This window comes from Otolemur garnettii, unplaced genomic scaffold, assembly GCF_000181295.1.
Source record: "Otolemur garnettii isolate 467f Iridium unplaced genomic scaffold, OtoGar3 scaffold00028, whole genome shotgun sequence".
NCBI classification, from domain to species: domain Eukaryota; kingdom Metazoa; phylum Chordata; class Mammalia; order Primates; family Galagidae; genus Otolemur; species Otolemur garnettii.
In genome coordinates this window covers 8340491-8363412 of record NW_003852423.1, presented here as the reverse complement: position 1 = coordinate 8363412, position 22922 = coordinate 8340491, and the positions used below count along the sequence as shown (strand labels likewise).

General features: G+C 45.5%; 1 protein-coding gene across 1 annotated transcript in view; it reads right to left on the bottom strand.

The window, feature by feature from the left end:
- Nucleotides 1-19248, bottom strand: part of NFE2L3 (nuclear factor, erythroid 2 like 3) — a 34309-nt gene extending 15061 nt beyond the window's left edge. The window contains exon 1 of the mRNA XM_003788606.2: nucleotides 18586-19248. Within this exon, the coding sequence (XP_003788654.1) occupies nucleotides 18586-19152 (567 nt within the window). The 5' untranslated portion in view covers nucleotides 19153-19248. The remainder of the gene's footprint in view (nucleotides 1-18585) is intronic.
- Nucleotides 19249-22922: the final 3674 nt, after the last annotated feature.

Here is a 22922-nt window from a genome sequence, read left to right as displayed (position 1 = left end):
GCCTGTAGTCCCAGTTATTTGGGAGGCTGAGGCAAGAGAATCACTCGAGCCCAAGATTTTGAGGTTGCTGTGAGCTATGACGCCAAGGCACTCTACCCAGGGCAACAAAGTGAGATTCTGTCTGAAAAAAAAAGAAAAAAGAAAAATTCTAGATTCCTGAGGCAGCTAACACATTTATTTATAAATCTGCTTTTGGTGAACAGAAGAACTTGTAATCTCTAAATCACATGATCTATTTCATAAGCAAGGCCCCTTAGTTAATCTGTAATATGTGTGATCATACAAAAGACATAGACACACATATGAACATGCAAACACGAGAATGTTACCTGTAATATTACATGAACGAACAACAGAGAGGGAAACAAGTGGTTAAACAGGACTAGATCAAATTCATAAGGAAATCAATGAAGTAAGCTTTAGTCTGGAAGCCTTTTCCTGTAAGAAAAACTTCTACAGTGCAATGGGTTGTCAACAAAAGTAGGTAAGATGACCTACCTATAAACTTGGGAGAGAGGAACTAAGCAATACCCTGAACCCCATAAATGCATCAAGGTACAAAGTTATGATTTAATAAAAAATAATTTTTAAAAATCCCATCATATCATAATGGATCATAATTCACTGAATAAAATCAGTAAAAAAGGAAATCTCTTCCTCATACTAGAATATAACTAATAAATATATAAAGAGAATGATGGAGATAGAAAATCATCAATGCATCAACAGGTGTTTAGGGAATAAAAGTTTGATGAGAAACAAGATATTTAAATAGCCTCAAAGTATCACTCTGCAGATTACTTGTTAATTATAAAGAGAAAAATAACACTACTAGAGAAACATGGTAGACATCATCTTAACCAAATGGTCAAATTTATCATCAAAATATGGATATAAAACAACATCATCTGCCTTTGGATATAAAGGACACCATTTCTGTAATTTTCTCACCCAAAAGTAACATTTTTTTTTTTTTTGGAAGACAGAGTTTCATCTTGTTGCCCTGAGTAGAATACCATCCGGAGTAGCTGGGCCTACAGGCAAGCGCCACAGCACTGGCTATTTTTAGAGACAGGTCTCACTCTTGCTCAGGCTGGTCTGGAACTCCTGAGCTCAAGCAATTAACACGACGTGGCCTTCCAGAGTGCTAGGATTATAGGTGTTGAGTCACCACACCTGGACCCAAAGTAATTTCAATCTAATCATTAGGAAACACCAGTAATGCCACAAACTTGGGTGGCATTTTTACAAAATAAGTGATACTTTTCAAAAATCTGAAGGTCAAGAAATACCAAGACTGTGGAGCTTATTTCAGATTAAAGGTGGCAAAAGAGGCTTCCTAATTAAATGCAGTATGTGCCTCTGAATTAGATTCTCATCCAGGAGAAAAAGTAGCCACAAAGCACATTATTGGGGCAACATATTCTGAATATGGACAGATTAAATAACAGCCTTAGATTCATATTATATTTCCTAAATTTGATAACTGTCTACATGAAAGAAAATCTTCATTCTTAGGGAATATATAGTAAAGTGTCTTAATACTGGGGGATATAAAACTTCAACTTAAACATTTCAGAACAAAAAGAATTACATATGTACATAGAGTAGGGTGACCAGATTTTAACATCTGTAAGGGGGGACAGCGTGGGGGGGGGGGCGGGGCAGGCAGGGCCTGACAACAATGCAAACTTTGATAAGCAGTTCTCGATAATCACTTCTCAGCAATTATTTATTACAGTTTAACATTATAAAATTAACAAAAATAACATAAAACTCATATTCTGGTGAAATAGCCATATGGCGGCCGAAAACTGTATATTCCCTTCTTATTCTCCAGCCCGTTCGTGCATTCTTTCCAAAAATCGGGACTTTTTAAAAACGCCACAGGATGCAGGACAAATTGCTGAAAAGCAGGACTGTCCCGCCAAAATCGGGACGTCTGGTCACCCTAACATAGAGAGATATAGCTGTTAGTACAGATAAATGGGACAAATGTAAATAATCAGTAAATCTGAGTAGAGGATACATGTACTATACTTGCTAATTTTTAAATTATTTTTTTAAGACTAGTCAAGTACAGTGGTGGGGGGGGGAAGAATAGAACAAGGAGTTCAATCTGTCACTGGCTGAACAATCAAGTGCAAAATACTTGCTCATTTTTAAATGTTTGAAATTATATTTAACTAAAACATTAACCTAAAAATCCCTGCATACTAAAATCACTTTGGCCAAGGCAACAAGAAAGGGTTGGTCTGAACAATTCTTACATTAAATTTTCTGTTAATCCATATTTTCCCTCCAGAGTGTATAGACATAAATTATTTTAATAACTATTTTCAACTCTTCCTTTCCAACGTTTAAATTTCATACTTCATTTTCTTGTCTAATTTGGGTATACTTATCAAATAATGTGAAATAATTATGAAACCTGACATTCTTGCTCATAAAATTAACGGGAATACTTTTAATGTTTCAACAATGAAGATGACATATGCACGTTTATTTGCGATCCAGCAAGTCACTTTTTTTTTTTTTTTTTTGGTGAGACAGAGTTTTACTGTCACCCTGGGTAGAGTGACATAGCTCACAGTAACCTCAAACTCTTGGGCTCAAGTGGTCCTCTTGCCTCAGCCTCCCCAGTAGCTGGTGCTATAGGAGCCTGCCACAACGCCCGGGTAATTTGTCTGTTTTTAGTAGAGATGAGATGTCTCGCTCTTGCTCAGGCTGGTCTTTAATGCCTGAGCTGAGGTAATCCACCCACCTCAGCCTCCCAGAGTGCTTCCCAGGCATGAGCCACCACACCTAGCCCAGTCAATCACTTTTAAACTGATTGCTAATACTGTACTAAATACGATAGCGAAAAAGTACACTCAGACCCTTCAGATCTCCCATTTTAAAGGGAGAGGGAACCAAGAACATAAGTGAACTAAAGAATAACTGCAAGTTATGGTGAAGGAAAGAGAAAGAGCTAGTTATGTCAAAGTAGAGGATAATCTAGGAAAAGGTGGTGGTTAACAGATACAGAGGGAGGAAGTCATGGTATGTTTTTGGAAAATAGTAGTCAGGGCTTGTTGATAAACAAGAAATAGGGGAATAAAGTAAAGGGAAGAATTAAGAATGACTCCTAAATGTCTGACTTGAATAACTTGATGGATGGCTATGGGGAGAACAGTCTTAAAGAGCAACAGAGTTCTTCCACTTTGGATATGTTAAATTTGAGACGTGAAAAGTAGAAGTCTCAATTAGACTGGTGAGATGAGAATCTGGAATTTCAAGTAAAGGTCTGAACCAGAGGTGAAGACTGGAAGCACATCTCAAGACAGACAGAATAAAAGTCACAGGAACTAATGAGACTGTCCCTGCAAAAAAGGACAGAGCAAGAAGGGGGCTTACCACTGAGTCCTGGAGAACTGCAGCATGAAGAGGTCAGGCAGAGCAGAGAACAGGTGGGGACGTCTGGCGCAAGACAGGTGGCAGGTGCAGAAACCATGCGACAGCAAGCAAATGTCTTAGAATCATTTTAAGAAGGGAATGTTGGTTGTGGAGAAACGCTGCTTGGAGGTTACACAAGTAAGGACACCATTGGATTTTGCAATAAGAAAGCTGTTGGTGGCCTTCAAAAAAATCAACCTAGGGTAGAAGCCAAATGATTACTATGTTGAAGGCAATGGAAGGTTATGAATCAGAATCTGTGTACAGACAATGCTTCTGAGAACTGTCATGAAAGTGAGAGAAAAAATGGACCAGAGCAGTGGTTTTTCATTTTGTTTATATTTATACGAGGGCATGCTTGTAAGGAAATAAGTGAGGACAAATATAACTGCAAAGTAAGGTCCTTCAGAAAGCAAAAGAGCATGAACTCTCCAAAGTACAAGTGGCAGGACTGATTTCAAAAGAAGGAAAAATAAGTCCTTATTTCAAGATAAGTGGAAGGTGGATACAATAATAAATCTGAGGATTTGGTAGGAGGAAGATCCATTTATTCTTAGTTTTGAAGTATCTTTAAAAAGTAGAGATGTCCTAGCACTCTGGGAGGCAGAGGCAGGTGGATTGCTTGAGCTCAGGAGCCAGGGTCTGTCTCTAAAAAACTACCTGGGCATTGTGGCAGGCACCTATAGTCCCAGCTACCCAGGAAGCTGAGGCAAGAGGATCACTTGAGCCCAAGAGTTTGAAATTGCTATGAGCTATGATGCCAGGTCACTTACCAAGGATGACAAAAATGACTTTCTCACTGAACATTTAGTTAGTTTCAAAATGGCTACAAATTACGTGATGTTCTTTTTTTCAAGAGACAGAGCTAATTCTCCCCCCCATGAGTAGAGGCTGGACTTAGTGAATTGACTCTAACAGAAAATGGTGAAATTGTTCAGTGGTAGGGCACTGGCCACATACACCCAGGCTGGCAGGTTCGGACCCAGCCCCAGGCCAGCTAAACAACAATAACAACTGCAACAAAAAAATAGCTGGGTGTTGTGGCAGGAGCCTATAGTCCCAGCTACTTGGGAGGCTGAGGCAAGAGAATTGCTTAAGCCCAAGAGGTTGCTGTGAGCTATGATGCTACAGCACTCTAGTGAGGGCAACATAATGAGACTCTGTCTCAAAAAAAAAAAAAAGAAGGGTGGCGCCTGTTGCTTAGTGGGTAGGGCGCTGGCCACATGCACCATGGCTGGCGGGTTTGAACCCAGGCAGGGCCTGCTAAACATAAATGACTACTGCAACAAAAAAATAGCTGGGCGTCGTGGCGGGTGCCTGTGGTCCCAGCTACTCAAGAGGCTGAGGCAAGAGAATCGCCTAAGCCCAAGGGCTGGAGGTTGCTGTGAGCTGTGACGCCAGCACATTGCATAGCTCATAACATTCTACTGAGGGTGACAAAGTAAAACTCTGTCTTTAAAAAAAAAAACAAAAAACAGAATTTTGACAGCAGATGGAAACATGCTAACTGAATGCCACAGACAGACCTGGAAGAAAAAAACACTTTACACCTTGCATAGCCTTAGGTATTTAATAAATATCTTCTTATTCAGTCCTTCACATATTCATTCAACTCTCCTTTATTGAGACCCTGTTATGAAGCTAACAGAAACAGGTATTATAAGGGGTGAATGGGAGGAAGACTCTCCCCAGGTTCTGCAGGATGCATGTGGAGGTGTGCGGCCTGGATTCCTGGTAGATGACCTGTGACAACTCTGGGGCTGGCTAGGTGTGATGTCTCACGCCTGGAATCCTAGCACTCTGGGAGGCAGAGGAGGGTGGATTGCTTGAGCTCAGGAGTTTGAGACCAGCCTGAGCAAAAAGCAAGACCCCATCTCTACTAAAATTAGAAAAACTGAGGCGAGAGGATCGCTTGAGCCCAAGAGTTGGAGGTTGCTGTGAGCTACAATGTCACAGCGCTCTACCCATTGTGACAGCTTGAGACTCTGTCTCAAAGAAAACAAAACAAAACTCTAGGGCTGTGTGGGCAGCAGCCTCCAGTGGCTGAAAGCTACCCCACCTAATGTCACACCCTTCCCAGGGCACCCACAGTGCATGACCAGTCAGGTGAGGGTACAGCAGCGAGGCCCTCTTGGCCAGAGGTAGGACCACTCCGATCTCCCAGAGTGCCTGGTTTTGTTAGCCTGTGTCAAGACTCCACTTCTGTCTGATCCTGTTCTGTATCCTCCCCTCCAGTTGTTGATCCCAAGGGCTCTTCCTAATAAACCTCTTGCACTCTAAACACAGGCTCAAAGTCTCCTTCCAGAGAGCCCAACTTGTAACAGCAATTATTCTATCTTGAGGGGGAGAGTGGAGAGAACAGAATCTCAAGGCAGGGAGGGGTGGATTCATTATTATTATTTACAAAATGGAAAAGACCTATGGCATCTGTAATATAATTTGCATAGTCTGCAGAGCCCAAAATAGCCAGTGGCTAGGAGGGCTCAGGTTTAAAACAGCCCAGTAAAAAGGCCTATCCTACACCAACTATGTTGACTTTGAGCTAATTGTCCAATCTCTTGGACACTTAGTTTCCCCATCTCTGAAATAAGAGGATAATAATATATAATTCATATTTTAGGGAATTAGTTGAAAATAAGGCCCCTTCATTTATTTCAAGATGCTATATAAACATTAATTACTATGGCTTTCTACTGCTTTTTGATTCTGAAGAGTAATAAGTAATGATTAACTGCTGACAACTCAATTTGAATTTCAAGGGAAAGGATCCTAGCCAGCCCTGGTTGCCAGTAATTACTATCTCCTTTTTTCCTGTTTTTCTCGACTCAGGGACATGGAGCTGATATACAGAGGATGTGTTTTATAAGTACACTGTATAAACTGTAGGTTTATGGTCCATGACCTTAATTTAAAGAACAGGTAAGTTAAACCCATCATTAAGTCCCTTTTTATTTGCGTGTAGATGGTTTTTAACCTTGTGGGGCTGGGATCCAATTTTTAAAAAAGGTTGACTTGCCACAGGAAGCCATCATAAACTTGTGAGCTGGGCCCCTTAAGCACAATGAGAAACCCAGTGATTTGCCCAGAACTGGCACCCGCGGGAAATGACCCAACCATCCTCTGCAAGGATCCAGAACCTTCTCAGTTTGAGCCCATTTGGTAACAGTGGGTTCCCTAGTTTCTATAATATCAAGGCTTCTAGATATGCCTATTCTATGCAAAATAACGTGTATTTGCATCTTTCTTTCCTAGCAAGATGTTATCTTAGACTCCCTGCCCTCCAGCCTTTCACCTTTGCCATCCTCGAAGAGGCAGAGTAGAAAACAGTCTTGCATGAAGGTTTTCTGAATCACTAAAAGTTGTGGGGTTGGGGTGCAGTGTCTCATACCTAAAATCCTAGCAATCTGGGCGGCCAGGGTAAGAGGACTACTTGAACTCAGGAGTTTGAGACTAGCCTGAGCAAGAGCGACACCCCATCGCTACTAAAAATAGAAAAATTAGCCAGACCTGATGGCACATGCCTGTAGTTCCAGCTACTTAGGAGGCTGAGGCAGGAGGATTGTTTGAGTCCAGGAGTTTGAGTTTACAGTGAATTACAATGAAGCCACTACACTCCACCTCAGGGACAAAGTGAGACTGTGTCTCAAATAAATAAATAAATAAATAAATGTGGAAAGGGGCAAATGAGCAAACCTGGTCTCCTAAGTCCCTGTCAAGTGGCAACACGTACTAGTTACACTGTATTGTGGCCTCAATAATGTGATGGAAGAGTCTGTCCCTAAAAACACCCTTGTGAACAGTCTCAGCTGCCTTAGATGAGCCTTTCATGTAGTCATCTGGAGGAGGAGGTACAGGGACCTGCTTTGACCTTAGGGTTGGATGAACTTTCAAAGACAAAGAACAGTGTGGTGCCTATAAGAAGGGTGACATCAGAGGCAAAGTGGTGAGGCCAAAGGATTCTGTAGCCTGCCTCGAGGCAGAATGCAAGCTGGAGTCATCAGGATTAGAGGGCTATGAGGAGAGGAGCCAGAGAAAGAGAGATTGTATCCTGTCTGGCCTGTGTGGTTTTAGATACAAGTTTATAATCTAGTTTGCTTTATTAAGCGCTCCTTGTGGGCCAGCCAACATGTTCGTTATCTCATTTAAGATGCTCAGCATCCTGTAAGGTAAGTACCGCTACCATCTCCCCTTAGGACAAAACCGAAAAGGTGGGCAGGCGACTTGCCTAAGTCACACAGCTAGTAAGTGACAGAATCAGGATTTGGTGGCAGGCATTTGTATTACATAGCCCGCTCTTTGCCACAAGTCCTTGTCCGCCCTTGCAGATCCACATGTGGCCCCCAGAAGATGACCCCTCTAAATTCTGGAGCCCCAGTGCTGGATGGCATCTGGCTGGGACCACCAGTGGGAGGCAGGGACTGAACACTCATGGGGAGTGAGCAGAGAGGCCAAGGCGTTTTTCCCCAAGACCCATGATGACAGTACAGTCCCTCCTCCAGGACCCTGCAACCCTTCCTACCCCTTTCTGCTGGTTTCCTGGGTACCCCAACATCTTTGGTTCCTACCTGCCCTGTGTAGCTTTTGAAGCCATTCATTTATTTTTTATTTTTATTTTTTTGGAAACGGGGTCTCATTTTGTCACCCTGGGTAGCATGCGGGAGCATCATAGCTCATTCAACCTTAAACTCTTGGGCTCAAGCGATCCTCTTGCCTCAGGCTCTGAGTAGCTGGAACTACAGACACCGGCCTGACTACCCAGCAATTTTCTTTTTTTTTCCCTATTTTTAGTAGAGACAGGGTCTCACTCCAGCTCAGGCAGGTCTTAAACTCCTGAACTCAAACAATACACCCAACCTTGGCCTCCAGAAAGTGCCAGGATTACAAGTGTGAGCCAAAGAAGCCATTCATTTAAATGTGAGCCATCCAAAGAGAATGTGAATTCTGCTTCCTGCCACCCCCTCACATACACACATACTTGTCCCACATTGTATCACACAGATTACAACAGCAGGGGGTGGCAGGAGCTGACTCCATGCAAAACAAATGAAGCTCCCAACTGCTTGAATATTCTTTATCATGCAAAAACAGCAGGATAAACTGCAAGGTACAGATCAAAACAACCATGAAAAACCACTCATGAGGATACTGGGAGAAATTTGAACACTGACTTGGATATGTGACATTAAAGAATTCCCATTAATTTCTTTTAGGTCTGAAAATGGTATTGTGGTTATGTTTATAAGAGTCCTTATGATTTGAGGATATATACTGAAATATTTACAGAAGGTTTTCTGAGTCAGTGAAGGTAATGGGAAGAGTAAGAATAATGCTGGGTTCCTCTCTTGTCTTTGCTAAATCCTGGCAAAGAGCTGGCACAAGAATCATAAGAGATGAGAGGCTTGGGATTTATTCCAAAATTACAGAAGAGCAGGCATCACAGATGACACACAATGAACTGCTGAAGCCGTGTGCCAGGGCTGGCAGTTCACCATCCTAGTCCCCATTCTCTCCCCTTGTAACGTGTGCTTGATATTTTCCATGATAAAATGTGAATAGGCTTGGCGCCGGTAGCTAGGGATTAGGGCACTGGCCACATGCACCAGGGCTGGTGGGTTCGAATCCCTCCTGGGCCGGCTAAACAACAATGACAACTACAATAAAAAAAAAAAAAATAGCTGGGTGTTGTGGTGGGAGTCTGTAGTCCCAGTTACTTGGGAGACAAAGGCAAGAGAATCACTTAAGCCCAAGAGTTGGAGGTTGCTGTGAGCTGTGACGCCACAGCACTCTACCGAAGGCGAAACAGTGAGACTCTGCCCTCCCCCTCAAAAAAGAACCACTGTTTTCCAGAAAGAAGCCACATCACCTAGACATAAACTTCATATAAAGACAGAAACTTCAACCTTTAGACTCTGGTTTCAAATGGAGCTGCTTCTTACTCAGGTAAACCCCGAACAGCCTAAGGGTCTGGGTAAGAGGGTGCAAAAGGGGTGCAGCAGTAGAGATTTATTTACAATTCATTTATTTAATGCCAGATTATGCCAAGAAGGCAGGACAGGCCAACTAGTCCTCAAAGTACATGATTTTTTGGTACTTTCCTTATTATGAAAAATTTCAAATACATTATAAACAGAACACAGAATACAGTGAACTCTCCATTTACCCATCTCTCATTTTCAACAATAACCAGTTCTCATAGCAAAACTCCACCCCACCCCAGTCGGTTATTTCATGGGTTCTAGGTAGGAGTCCCACATACAGAAATGCAGAAACCTTAGCTATATAATTTGATAAATGAAAGCACCACCCAGGCAACTCACATCTCAGCCATAATAACGAACATTTCAAAAAGTTCTCTCCTGCGATGGTATTTTTACCTCAGCTTTGCCTGTTCTAGAACTTGAGCATGAATTTTAAAGTGCATTGAGGTGCAAACTAGTTCTGCATTATTAGTTTGGTTCCCCCCCTCCCTTCAAGTTGTTTCTCCCTCCCTTGCCCTACCTACCCTCCTCCAGACTGATGTTCTTTGGGATATGAGGAAATAATATACGGAGCTAGACAAATTCAGGTTCCCACCTTGTAACACCTGGCAAACCAGTACTAGGCCCTGGCTGTCCTTTAGCTATTCTGGGCCTATGGAAGGACTTTCAGCTAGGCCCTTCCTCCATTCTGGAGGGTGTGTGTGGGGTGGGGGGGGTGGGGGGGGAGAGGGATGTTAAGGCAGAGATCATAAGCTGCAATTGCAAAGAACCACCTGGGAATCCGAAAAACTCCACAGGTATTGATTCAGCACGTCTGTGGGTGGGCCCCTCAACCTACATTTTAATAAGCACCCCCAGAGAAACTCTACAAACAAAGGCAAAAAGAAAATATTGAAAAAAGGGCTAAGGAGTTCTCCCAGCAGTTGAGCTGCAGGACAGCTTCAGTTTGCCGTGGGGTTCTACCACCTTCACAAACAGCTCTCCAAGTATTTGAAGTTGGTGATTTCGTTCCTTCCTTAGTCTGATCTTCTCAGCATGCAACAGCCTCAGTTTGGTCAACTATTTCCAGGATGGTGAACTAAAATAAAATCTTAAGCTCTCCAGCCAAGAGGACCCTCCCTCAAAGAAAAAAGCCTTAAAACTGAGTTGCCAGTCATGAGAAGGGAGGTCAGACACCAGTTATACCCCATCTCTTTGGGAGTTAATCATGCAACAATTAAGATACCAAGTTATTAGCAAGCCCAAGGCCATCCAAAGACAAGGTTAAAACATACCTGCAGGTCATCAATTTACTTAATAGATACAGATGTTGGTGGCTTGTCCATGCTTACCAGAATTCCTTATCTTAAAACAGTCCAAGCCTTCTAGGTATTGATTTATGACTTTATGTGTACTTTCTGTCTCCCTGATATGTATAAATCGAAACGGCCAACCATGGAGAGACCATCTGGCTCAAGCCTTCCTAGGCATGGCTCTCTTATTTGGCTCCGAATAAATCTCTTTAAATTACTCTACAGAGTTTGGGTTCTTTTCCATTGATAGTATGCTCTCTCCTCTTGCAAAAGGAAATGTTCTTCCATAAAGAAGTAGATCTGTCTTTGGTAATTTCCCCTGGAAGACAGTGGTGTCCTGGAGCTTTGACCTGAAGCTCAGCAGCATTTAAAACAAATCATCTGTTGAACATTTATTAATGTATCAGGAACTGTCTGAGCCCTTTAAATGACAATGTCATTAAATACTCACAAGAGGCTGGGTGCCTGTAATTCCATGGTTAGGGTGCTGGCCACATGCAGTGGGGCTGGTGGGTTCAAACCTGGCCCGGGACTGCTAAACAAACAACCAACCAAAAAAATAGCCAGGCATTGTGGCACCCGCCTGTAGTCCCAGCTACTAGGGAGGCTATGGCAAGAGAATCGCTTCAGCCCAAGAGTTTGAGGTTGCTGTGAGCCACAGCTCTCAAATCTGGGCGACAGCTTGAGACTCTGTCTCAAAACACACACACACAAACAACCCTCCCCCCCCCAAAAAAAAAATCCTCACAAATTTGCCAAGAAAGATGTTCATTTTGTCCTTTTGCCAGTTTGGAAAGCAAGGTTCACAGAGGTTGCAGGAAGAGGATATGGATGGTATGAGTTTCATTTGTCAAGGCACTTGGCTGTAACAGGTATTAAACATGACCCTAGATGTTGCGCTGAAGGTATTCTGTAGATGTGGTTAGAGTCTACAGTCAACCAGCTGTCTTTAAGTAAAGATTATCTTTAATAATCTGTGTGGGCCTCACTCAATCAGTAGAAGAGCTTTAAGAGAAAAACTGAGATTTCCCTGAGAAAGAAGAAATTGCAGCATCCAGCTCGGCGTGTGTAGCTCAGAGGCTAGGGCACCAGCCACATACACCAGAGCAGGCGGGTTCGAATCCAGCCCTGGCCTGCCAAACAACATTGACAAGTACACCCCCCCCAAATACCCAGGGTCGTGGTGGGTGCCTGTAGTCCCAACTACTTGGGAGGCTGAGGCAATAGAATTACTTAAGCCCAAGAGTTTGAGGTTGCTGTGAGCTGTGACGCTACAGTACTCTACCCAGGGCAACATAGTGAGACTCTGTCTCAAAAAATAAAATAAATTAAAAAAAAAAAAAAAAGACTGCAGCATCCCACCTCCAGAATTTCTAGGTGCCCTACAAGTTTAGACTTGCCAAAACCCACGATCATGTCAGCCACATCCTTAAAATAAATCTGTGCATGTGTCTTTATCCGTAGCTTGCTCATTCTGTCTTTCTGAAGAACTCTGACTGACAGAGATGTGAACCCAGTTCTGTTCAAAATGAAAAAGCCATGGCTTATCTCTGTGTTACATCCACACTCTGTCCATCACCACCTGCACTGCCACCAAAACCAACTCAAGCATATACTTCAGCCTTGGCAAACTTCAGCTGCACAATAAAGTACTTGAATATTAACACTGATCGAGGCTCGGTGCCTGTAGCTCAGCAGCTAGGGCGCCAACCACATACACCAGAGCTGGCAGGTTTGAATCCAGCCTGGGCCTGCCAAACAACAATAACAACTACAAAAAAAATAGCTGGGCGTTGTGGCAGGTGCCTGTAGTTCCAGCTACTTGGGAGGCTGAGGCAAGAGAATCACTTGAGGCTTGGCGCCTGTGGCTCAAGTGGCTAAGGCGCCAGCCACATACACCTAAGGTGGCAGGTTCAAATCCAGCCCGGGCTGCCAAAACAACAAGGATAGCAGCAACCAAAAAATAGCTGGGTACTGTGGCGGGTGCCTGTGGTCCCAGCTACTTGGGAGGCTGAGGCAGGAGACTTGCTCAAGCCCAGGAGTTAGAGGTTTCTGTGAGCTGTGATGCCACAGCACACTACCCAGGGGGACAGCTTGAGGCTCTGTCTCAAAAAAAAGAGAATCACTTGAGCCTAAGAGTTTGAGGTTGCTGTGAGCTATGACGCAATGGTACTCTACCCAGGGTAACAGTTTAAGACTCTGTCTCAAAAAAAAAAAAAAAAAAACCAACCAAAAAACAAAGAAAACCAGAAAACATTGATCCTTAACAATTACATTTTTAAAACACACTGCCAAACAATGACAACTACAAAAAAAATAGTCAGGCGTTCTGGCAGGCGCCTGCAGTCCTAGCTGCTCTGGAGGCTGAGGCAGGAGAATCACCTGGGCCCAAGAGCTGAAAATTGCTGTGAGCTGTGACCCACGGCACTCTACGCAGGGTGACAAAGTGAGACTCTGTCTCAAAAAACAACAACAAACCCCCCCCCCCAACATGGTTCTTTACCCTCAATGATTCCCAAGCAATAAAAAAAAAAAAAACTTCTTATCACAAGGCTGCTGTGAAGTCAGGCTTGTTCTTACTACATCTGACCTTTTATAGTGGGCAGGAGGTGTGGCTTACTCACTGCTTAAGAACAGTGACCTATTCTATTCTAGTCAAGGTCATTAACTTACTATATAACTTTAGGCAATTCCAAGTTTCGCCAGCTGATTAATTATAATGCCAACCTGAAAGTCTGCTTTCCACTGCCCCATCCACTCAAACAGTCAGATGGCCCATCAGGATTTCAGATGTGACCTACTTTCTAGTTGAGCCTCTCGCCTTGAAAGACCCACGATGCATACTCACGGTATCCTCGGAAGTTCTGCAAAGCCAATGTAGAGTGAGGAGTAAGTGTTTATTACCGGACTGGCGGGGGCTGAACAGTCCTCTGCTCCTGACCCTGTCCCTGGCGCTACTGCAGGTTAAATCTAAGACTCAATTTCCATGCTCAGGACACTGCAGTTCAACGCAAAGCATGTAAAGGGACAGAAGAGTCTAATAGGGATCAAAGGAAAGAAGAAGAAATGTGGTGATAGTTGAGCTGAGTCTGAGAAGCAGTATGAGACTTGGGAGGAATGAAAAGATGGCATTCTACACAAAGGACACAAAGGTAACAGTCCAGAATTGTGTGGGGAAAAGGAAAGGTGGAAGTTTTTAGCTGGAAAATAGGTTGCAGGCAGAGGATCTGCAGAGACAGCTGGAGGACTGGGCCACACTGATCACATGTAGGGACTTGAATGACAAAATACTAAACTGGTAGGGCAGCTGGTGGAGATTCCCCACACAAAAGTGGAAAAATGAACCAGAATATGCTTTGGAAATCTGCAAGTGGCAAGAGAGTGAGCAGCAGTAACAAGAGGAGGGAGCAGCTGAAGTATGAACAGCAAGGCATTATTGAGGGCATGCTAAGTACCAACCCTGCTCATCCTAACTCGGGTTATCTCCTTACAGCTCCCTCACCCACTCTTACCATCCCATTTCACAGATGAAGGAACTAAAGCTCAGTGAGGCTAAGAAATGGGCCCCAGACTGTACAACCAGACAGCAGTAGAGCTGGGATATCTGCTCTAGTAGGTCTGACTCCAGTGCAAGCACTGGTGACCACCAGACTCACCTGCCTCCAAGTAAGGTGCAGGCCTCTGCATACTGATGTCCCATTGAGTTGAGAAGTAGAAACACAGAGGAGGAGAATAATATAAGAGATGATTTCTCTGTAACCTACCAATTGAGGGAAGGATTAACTGGAGATGGTTTGAGCTAAGGTGCTCCAGAGCTGCACATCAAGCCAGCAAAACCTTAGACTACCTCATGAACATATACCATACCATGTCCTGCTTTCCCACAGGCTGGCTGCTACCTGACTTAGCTTTTAATGGTTGGAGCCTACTTTCTAAGCAAGCTGAACACCACAAGAGTTAACAGAGATGATTATTAGGGATTGAATTGTGTCCCCCAAAACTCTTGGTGAAGTCCTAACCCCCAATACCTTAGAATGTGATCTTATTTGGAAATTGGGTCATTGCAGATGAATTAGGTAAGTTAAGAGACTAGGGTGGACCCTTATCCTGTATGACTGATACCCTTATAAAACAGGAAATTGGATACAGACATGCACCCAGAGACAATGCCATGTGAAGATGAAGGCAGAGAGCAGGTGACACAGAAGAAACCAAGGAATGCCAGAGACTGCCAGCAAACCACCGCAAGGTAGGAGACAGTTGTGGAAGCAATTCTCCCTAATAGCCCTCAAAAGTACCTAACCCTTCCAGCACCTTGATCTTGAACTTCTCACCTCTAGAACTGTGAGACAATAAATTTCTGTTTAAGCCACCCAGTCTGTGGCACTTTGTTACAGCAACCCCAGCAAACTAATACCATACCATAGACCATCTTTTCCCATACAGAGACTATTACAACGTCCTTTAGTAAGCAAAATGAAAATCCGACTGGGAAACTGTATCATACCACAACATATGTGATAATAAGACTATTTCTGTATCACACCTGTGCTTTATTTAAAACAGGTAATGTCTGAAATTTCATCTCTGTGCAATAGCTCAGGCACTAGGAACCACCGCTGATTTTGAAATGAAAAACAATTTTTACCTTTAATAATCAAGGACCTTCTTTCTTTTCCCTTTACTCTTTAGAATTAAATAGTGACTGTATCAGGTTCTGTGTCCTGAGGAAACCAGCCCAATGGGCAGTAACTCAAGAGGTCCTATTGGTTCCATCCTCCGGCAGAAGGTGGCTATAGCACAGCACGAAGCCACATCAAGAGAACTACAGGCTCTCTCAAGGTGGCAATGGTTTTCTAAACACTGAAGCTGGCTGTAAGCAGCAGCTGCGTCTTCAAATATGTTTACCTATTCCAGTCTACAAAAGCTGTCCATTTCTTTGTTTAACCTGCATTACTCTGAAGAACAAGCACTTTGGCAGTTTTAAGAGAATGGCTGTGGGAACAAAGTTAAGTGTGCCAGCCTTTCCCTCCGGGAATTCCGGATGAGCCCCAGTGAGAAGTGAAACCAAAGCAGTACTTCTTTGATACTTGGAAAATCCCCTACTCCAAAGTATTTTAGCACACATACAAAAACTACAGGAAGTTATACTATAAAACCGGAATCTCCTGCAATGCAAATGTAAGCCAGTGGAATGGTCTATCAAATAATAAAAACGATGTTCCTGTGGGGCAAAGCACTCTTTTCTCTTACACATTAATAGCAGCTAACATTTACCACCCACATGACAGCCACAGTTCTAAGCCCTTTATATGAGATGAACTTTTCAATTCTCCTATCAACCCTACATTGTGCAGATGAGAAGAATGAAGTACAGAAAGGCTAAGCACCTTGTCCAAGGTCACACAGCTACAAGTGGCAGAGCTGGGCTTAAAAGCCAGGCAGTCTGGCTCCAACACACCTCCCTCTCTTAAAAGACAACCAGCCACCCAAGCCAGAAATGCAGACAAACAAGCCAAAAGTGAGTGGGGGACCTCTGAAGGAGGGCGGGTTGAGGATGGAGGACAGGAGAAAACAATCGCAGCTTTAATCCAGGCCTGGTGCTGCCCTTCCCCATTTAATTGGCACAACCTTCCCCTGGGGTCAACATTACTCTCCCACACCTCTGAGGCTTGCAGTGATTCAAATAGCCGTGGGCGGGGTTACACTAGCAAGCAATGCTCCCAAACACAGGTCTAGAAGATTGCAAAAACCTGTTGTTTTCCCAGCCCTGGTTTTCTCCCACCCTCATTGTAACCAAACTGTAACCTATGCTATTCTGAATAGTATAACCTGTATTTAAAGGACAATCCAGGATGGGAGAGTAGTTATCCTGGAGAACTGCACGTGTCCAGAGAACCAGAGTGCTTAATTAATATGCCAGCCTGGAAGTAAGGAGACTCAGGTTCTGGTCCCACTTCTGGCATCAATAACATGTAGCTTTAGCCAAGTGCCCTAACTTTTGCTAGGCTTCTATTTTTCTTAAGTACAAACTGGATAGAAAGATGCCTGGCCTGTGTACGCCACAAGGTTGACATAAAAGGCATTACCAACGAAGGCAAATTAGCTGTTTGAGAACTGTAAGGTGTTTGACATATGATCTTTGCAGGATTGAACAAAAGCAGGTCATCCCAGCAGCTACCACTATCCAGCAGGTGTACACATGGCAGCCCAGCCCGGGAAGGCACTGCCAAGAGAACAGCCCTGTGTTAACTTCACTCTCTCCCCTAAAAAAGCTGGACTCAAGGACTCCAAGGTGAATTGGCTGGACCCCGGCCCCCTGAGTGGCCTGCCTGTCTAAACAGGTAATAATCAGGTGATGGTGGGAGGGAAGTCCTGGAAGTGCAAACAGCCAACCCTCTGCCTCCCTCCAGGTCCCCACACACTTTACAAGTGGTCTGGCATTCAGCTATGAGGGGGGTAGGGTGCCATCTGGTACAGCATTCAGCACTGAATTTCAACTTCAAATGTTACAGAACCAGGAAAGGTGGGAATATAACAAATACCCACTTACTAGGAAGTGGAGGATTCTGGTGAGACTTACCCCAAAGGGTTCAGGGCAGATGAGTTAGTGGGGAAGAGCATTCTACTCCATCAAATAATTAGAGAGAGCCCGCCAAGTCCCTCTCCCTAACCCCCACACCATTAGTTGTGGTCCCCAGGAAGACGAAGGGATCTGGGATCAGCATAACAGTGATGCACTTCGACACAATGACCCCTCCTGGAGAGGGTGGAGAAGCTCGTCTGGCAACTGCCTACACAAACAGCAATTCTGAAGAGCAGCAAACAAACCAGTTTACCCCAATTCCATTTTGCATAAGATTGCACTCCACAAACACCACTGGCGAACGCTCATGGATAACCAGTTAGTAACACTAATTTGGGCTAAGAAAGAATATTAAAGTCCTCCTGGAAGGAACTTTGGATAAGGTGGTTTTGTAGAAATTGACGTAAAGTGTCCTTAAACTCTAAGGCAGGACAGCACCTTCAGTCAACAGACCTTGGAACACTTGGCAACAAGCAGTTAAGCCAGAGAAGGGCTTGCATTCATCAACCAAAGGGAGCTGTTAGTCACTAGGTATCTGTCAGGGTACCTGTTCTTTTTATGCTAATAAGGGGTTACGCAAGGCCCAGGAGGGAAGGTTGTTTGGTGCAGGGGATGATTAGATCACAGAGAGAATGTTTGCCGGCTGGCCTCGGAATGGACACTGCCCACAACTCTTTAATCCAGGAAAGTAGCAAACCCGAACTGCAATTAGTTTAACATCAGGGCGAGGGTCACTGCATTAGGCGGAGAGTGGCTCTTAAAAGAATTACCCATCTTTTGGGCGGTGCCTGTGGCTCAAGGAGTAGGGCGCCTGCCCCATATACCGGGGGTGGCGGGTTCAAGCCCAGCCCCAGCCAAAGCAGCAAAAATAATAAGAATAATTACCCATCTTCTACAGGCCAACACCTCCTTCATATCTCAGGCACGGGATTCAGAAAAAGAGATCTCCGTGTACGTTAATAAAGGAAGACAGTGGGCAAGAAAATTAACACCATCCCTTTTCCCCTTTCCACTCCCAAACTGTTCTTGTCAGTCATCAAACACAGGAAAATGTTCCCTACAACCAGACGGATTCCACTCATTTCTTGCTCAAAAACAGAAAATGCACGAGACAGCACTAATAGCCTTCATTTCCATTCTCGAAAAGGAGAAGCAGCATCGTCTGTGAACCTGCAACTACCCAAGAACTAATTAACAGTGGAAAGAGGAAGCGGGTGTGCCCTCCGTCACAAGCCCGGAGGGCTCCCGGCCAGTGGCGACATTACACCTCGCTCTGGTCCCGCCGTGCGTTTACCTCGCTCGCGCATTCGCCAGCATGCGGCACCTGAGCCGTCGGTTCGGCAGGTTCCTTCTCCTCCTCGGCGGCCAAGGGGCTATTCTGAGTACCTCGGGGGTCCCCGCCACCCCCCTGCGCAGCTTGGCCGCCGCCGTCCAAACTGGCGCCGCCAACTCCACCCGCGGATGAGGCAGCAGCGCCGAGCAGTCCGTGGGCCGAGTCCGCGTCCCCCGCTGCCACGCAGTGCACCAGCCACGCATCCACCTGGGTGCGGGGGATGAACGGGACCCCGAGCGCGCGCACCTCCCGGAGCAGCCGACCCTCAGGCGCCCCTGCGGGGTCCGGCACCCGGCCCTTGGGGTGCAGCCTGCCGGCGTGCCCCCACTCTCCAGAGGCAGGGAAGGGGCTGAGCGCGTGGGCGGAGCTGGCCGGGCCGCCCAGCAGCAGCAGCTCATCCCGGAGCAGGGTGGGGGGCGACAGCAGCAGGTAGAGGTCCAGGTCTACAGGGAGCCCGGCCAAGCTCAGCAGGACGGTGAGATGCAGGAGGCCGCTGCCGGCCGACCACCACGACTTCAGTTGCTTCATCTCCCGCGGCGCGCCCGCCGACGCCCCTCCCGGCGCCCGCGGGTCCCAGAGCTGCAGCCGCCGCGGTGGCACGTGAGGACCCCGCGCGACTGGAGCACCTGCCTGGAAAAGACCGAGAAGCGAAACAATGGACCCGCACGCGCAGCGGCCGTCGCGGGCTCCCCGAGCCGGGCACAAAGGCGCTCCCTCGGTAGCCGGCTCCGTGCCCGGCGCGGCCGGGGATCTGGAGACGCGGAGGAGGAGCCACCTGCGCGCAGAGCCCGCCTGCCCAGACACTCCGCCACCCCGGGCCGCGGCCAAGCCCCGCCCTGGGCCTCGGGCTCTGCTGCCGGGAACACGCCCACGGCGCCGGGACCGGAGCCCGAGGGCGGGGCGGGCAGGGCAGGCGGGGCGGGCCCGGGAGTTCGAAGCCTCTTTAACGCCCTGAGAGCGCAAAGCTTTCTGGGAGAAGTTGCTCTGGACTTGGAGAGGCCCCTGGACGCCCTATGGCCGTGAGCTTGGCCATCCTAACTGAAAGCTAGGGGTGGGAGTGGCGGGCGCGCGGTGAGTGGAAAGGGACAGGATGTGTAGACTAGGGGGAAAGTAGATGATCAGCCGCGAGGCACCTGGCAGCTTGTAAAAGGCTTCTGCCCACGCGTTGATAGTCGGCTGGAGCAGTAGTTAAGAGGAGTTGGGGGAGTTTGACCCCTGGATTCAGATCCCAGCCTTATTACCCGTTGCTTGTGTGACCTTGGATGAGGTACTAATCTCTGTGTCAGTTCCTTATCTGTAAAATGTAATAGCACCTGTCAAAGGGGCTGTGGTCAGATGAGATATTACATGTGAAGTTAAGAGTTTGACATAAAAATGCCACAGTTGCTACTGGGATCAAACAGTATCCCCGGCCCCTCTCGCCAGACTCCCCACTGTCACTATTTCTGGAGAGCTCTGCTCCTGGAGAGCTTGGCCTCCCTTCATGGTACCTTTTGCTCCGTGAGTGAGGGTTTTCACCAGCTCTACTGTTAACCCTGTATGACTTCACATTCATTCCCCCTTCACCACTTATTAGTTGGAATCTTGAACAAATCTGTCACTTTCTTTGTGCCTCAGTTTCCTCACTATAAAATGAGACTAACAATAGTACTTCCCAAAAGCCTTTTGTGAGCACCAAATGAGTTAATCCATGGCAACAGCCAACCCTAGGACTGGACTGACAGGAAGTGCTCTCTGTTACCCATCTCCAAGGCTTAGCTCCAAAGCTACATCCTCTGAATTTTCACCAGTCAGAATTAATCTCTTCTGCATATGTTCTTCCACAACTCTTTTTCCATATGCCAACTTTGCAACACTCAGCCCATTCAACTTTGTTTTGTAGTTGAGGATTGATCTTCATTTGTCTATTACAAGTTCTCCAGGGCAAAGAACCAATTTGGTTCACCTTTGTGTCTGCACTACAGCTTGCATTGGGCTTGCAAATGTAGGTTTTACCAACCCTTGGGAGATTCCCAACTGAGGGTCTGCAATTGTGTACGAAGTTGAGCAAGAGTTGTTTTAAAGGCCTCTTCCTCCACCTAGTTTTCTCTTCTCTCTCCTGGGGCTGGTGTGATAAGAGCTTTCAGGGAGCCCATTGGGGCCAGGGCACTTTATTAAGTTTGACCAATGTACGTTCATGTATGTAAGAAGAAGCAGATTTCTTAAAATTGCTTTTGCTTTAAACATTGGAGGATGGGCTAGGATGAAGAACAGAAAGAGAGGTGATTGCCAGGTTAGCAAGATATGGGACAGAAACCCTGTTCACAGCGCTTAGTCCCTCAACAGGGGCTTTAAAAAAGAAAATCTGGCAGGCTCCGTGCCTGTAGCTCAGCAGTTAGGGCACTGGCCACATACACTGCAGCTGGCGGGTTCGAACCTGGCCCCGGCCTCCTAAACAACAATGACAACTACAGCAACAACAACAAAAATAGCTGGGCATTGTGGTGGGCACCTGTAGTCCCAGCTACTTGGGAGACTGAGGCAAGAGAATTGCTTAAGCCCAGGAGTTTGAGGTTGCTATGAGCTGTGACACTAGGGCACTCTACTGAGGGAGACACAGTGAGACTCTGTTTTAAAAAAAGAAAGAAAGAAAGAAAGAAAATGTGGCTTTAACTCTGTAGCTTCCAGACTGGTGGAAAGGAGGGCATATTTGGGTCTTGCAGGAGACATAATCAATTCCACATACCCATAGCAAAAGGTTCCATTTTTAAAAGGATAGAGCAGAATGAGATTAGAAGGACAGACTCTTACTTAGTTTTATTTCCAGAATCCCTCCATCCAGGAATAGCCAAATGAAAAGTCCAAACCATTGTCTTGTAAGAATCTTTTTTTTTTTTTTGAGACAAGAGTCTCACTTTATCACCCTCAGTAGAGTGCCATGGCGCCACAGCAACCTCCATCTCCTGGGTTTAGGCGATTCTGTTGCCTCAGCCTCCCAAGTAGCTGGGAATACAGGTACCCACCACAATGCCTGGCTACTTTTTGGTTGCAGTTTGGCCAGGCCGGGCTCAAACCCGCCACCCTCGCTTGGTATATGGGTCCAGTGTCTTATTCCCTGAGCCAACAGCACCGCCCAATCTTGTAAGAATCTTGGAAAGTCCAAACTGTTGTCCTGTAAGAACCTACATTTATGAAATCCTCAAATCAGTACTACTTGAAGAATGGTTTGCACACTGGCACTACTGAAACTGGTGCCAGTGTGCAAACTGTTTGTTTCTGATTCAGATGAGGTAATTAAATAGAATTAAGAGTGCTTAGAAATCTTCATACAGCAATTTGATGTTGCAACATTAAACATATCATTGGTCAGTTTGTTTTTTTAAGCCTTTATAATTTTATTTTTCTGGAAATGAATTTCTATTTTATTTTACAAGAGAACCGGCTTGCAACAAATTGAAAATTACAAAAAAAAAAAAAAGTTGGTCCTTCATCAGGGTTAGTTGGAGAAGCACCACCTTTAATGTTATCCTTGTGAGGTAGGCAGCTTGTAAGATGACTTTCAGTGACTCCTTTCCCTTGAATGTAGGTCAGATTGGGTGACTTGATTCTAGCAAATAGAATATGGCAAAAATGAGGGGATATCGTTTTTGAGATTCGGTTGCAAAAGGATGCGGTGGCTTTTGTGTTGTCTACCTCTCTCTCCAGCTTTCCTACTCTCCCTCTGGGAGAAGGAAACTGCCGTGCTGTCAGTGGTCCTGCACTGAGGCTCATGCTGCAGGGCACTGGTGTCTCGGGCCTGCCTGCAGCCGCTTGAGTGAACAAAGAAGCAGATTCCCCCCTGGAGGCTTGAAATGACTGTACCCCTAGCTGACTCCTTGATTCCAACTTTGTGAAAAACCCTGAACCAGAGGACACATCTACATGACCCAGAAGTGAATCTAAGATATTAAATGTTCTTTCAAAGCACTACATTTTGGGGTAATTTGTTACGTAGCCATAGCTAACTAATATACCCTGTGTTAGAGGTGACATCAGACAAGTTGAAGGAAAACTGAAAATGCAACTTTACTTGTGCAATGAGTAATTGATGACTAGGGTGGTGCCTGTAGCTCAGTGGGTAGGGCACTGGCCACATACACCAAGGCTGGGGGGTTTGAACCTGGCCTGGGCCAGTTAAAACAACAATGACAACTGCAACAACAACAACAACAAAATAGCCAGGTGTTGTGGCTGGTGCCTGTAATCCCAGCTACTTGGGAGGCTGAGGCAAGAGAATCGCTTAAGCCCAAGAGTTGGAGGTTGCTGCGAGCTGTGACACT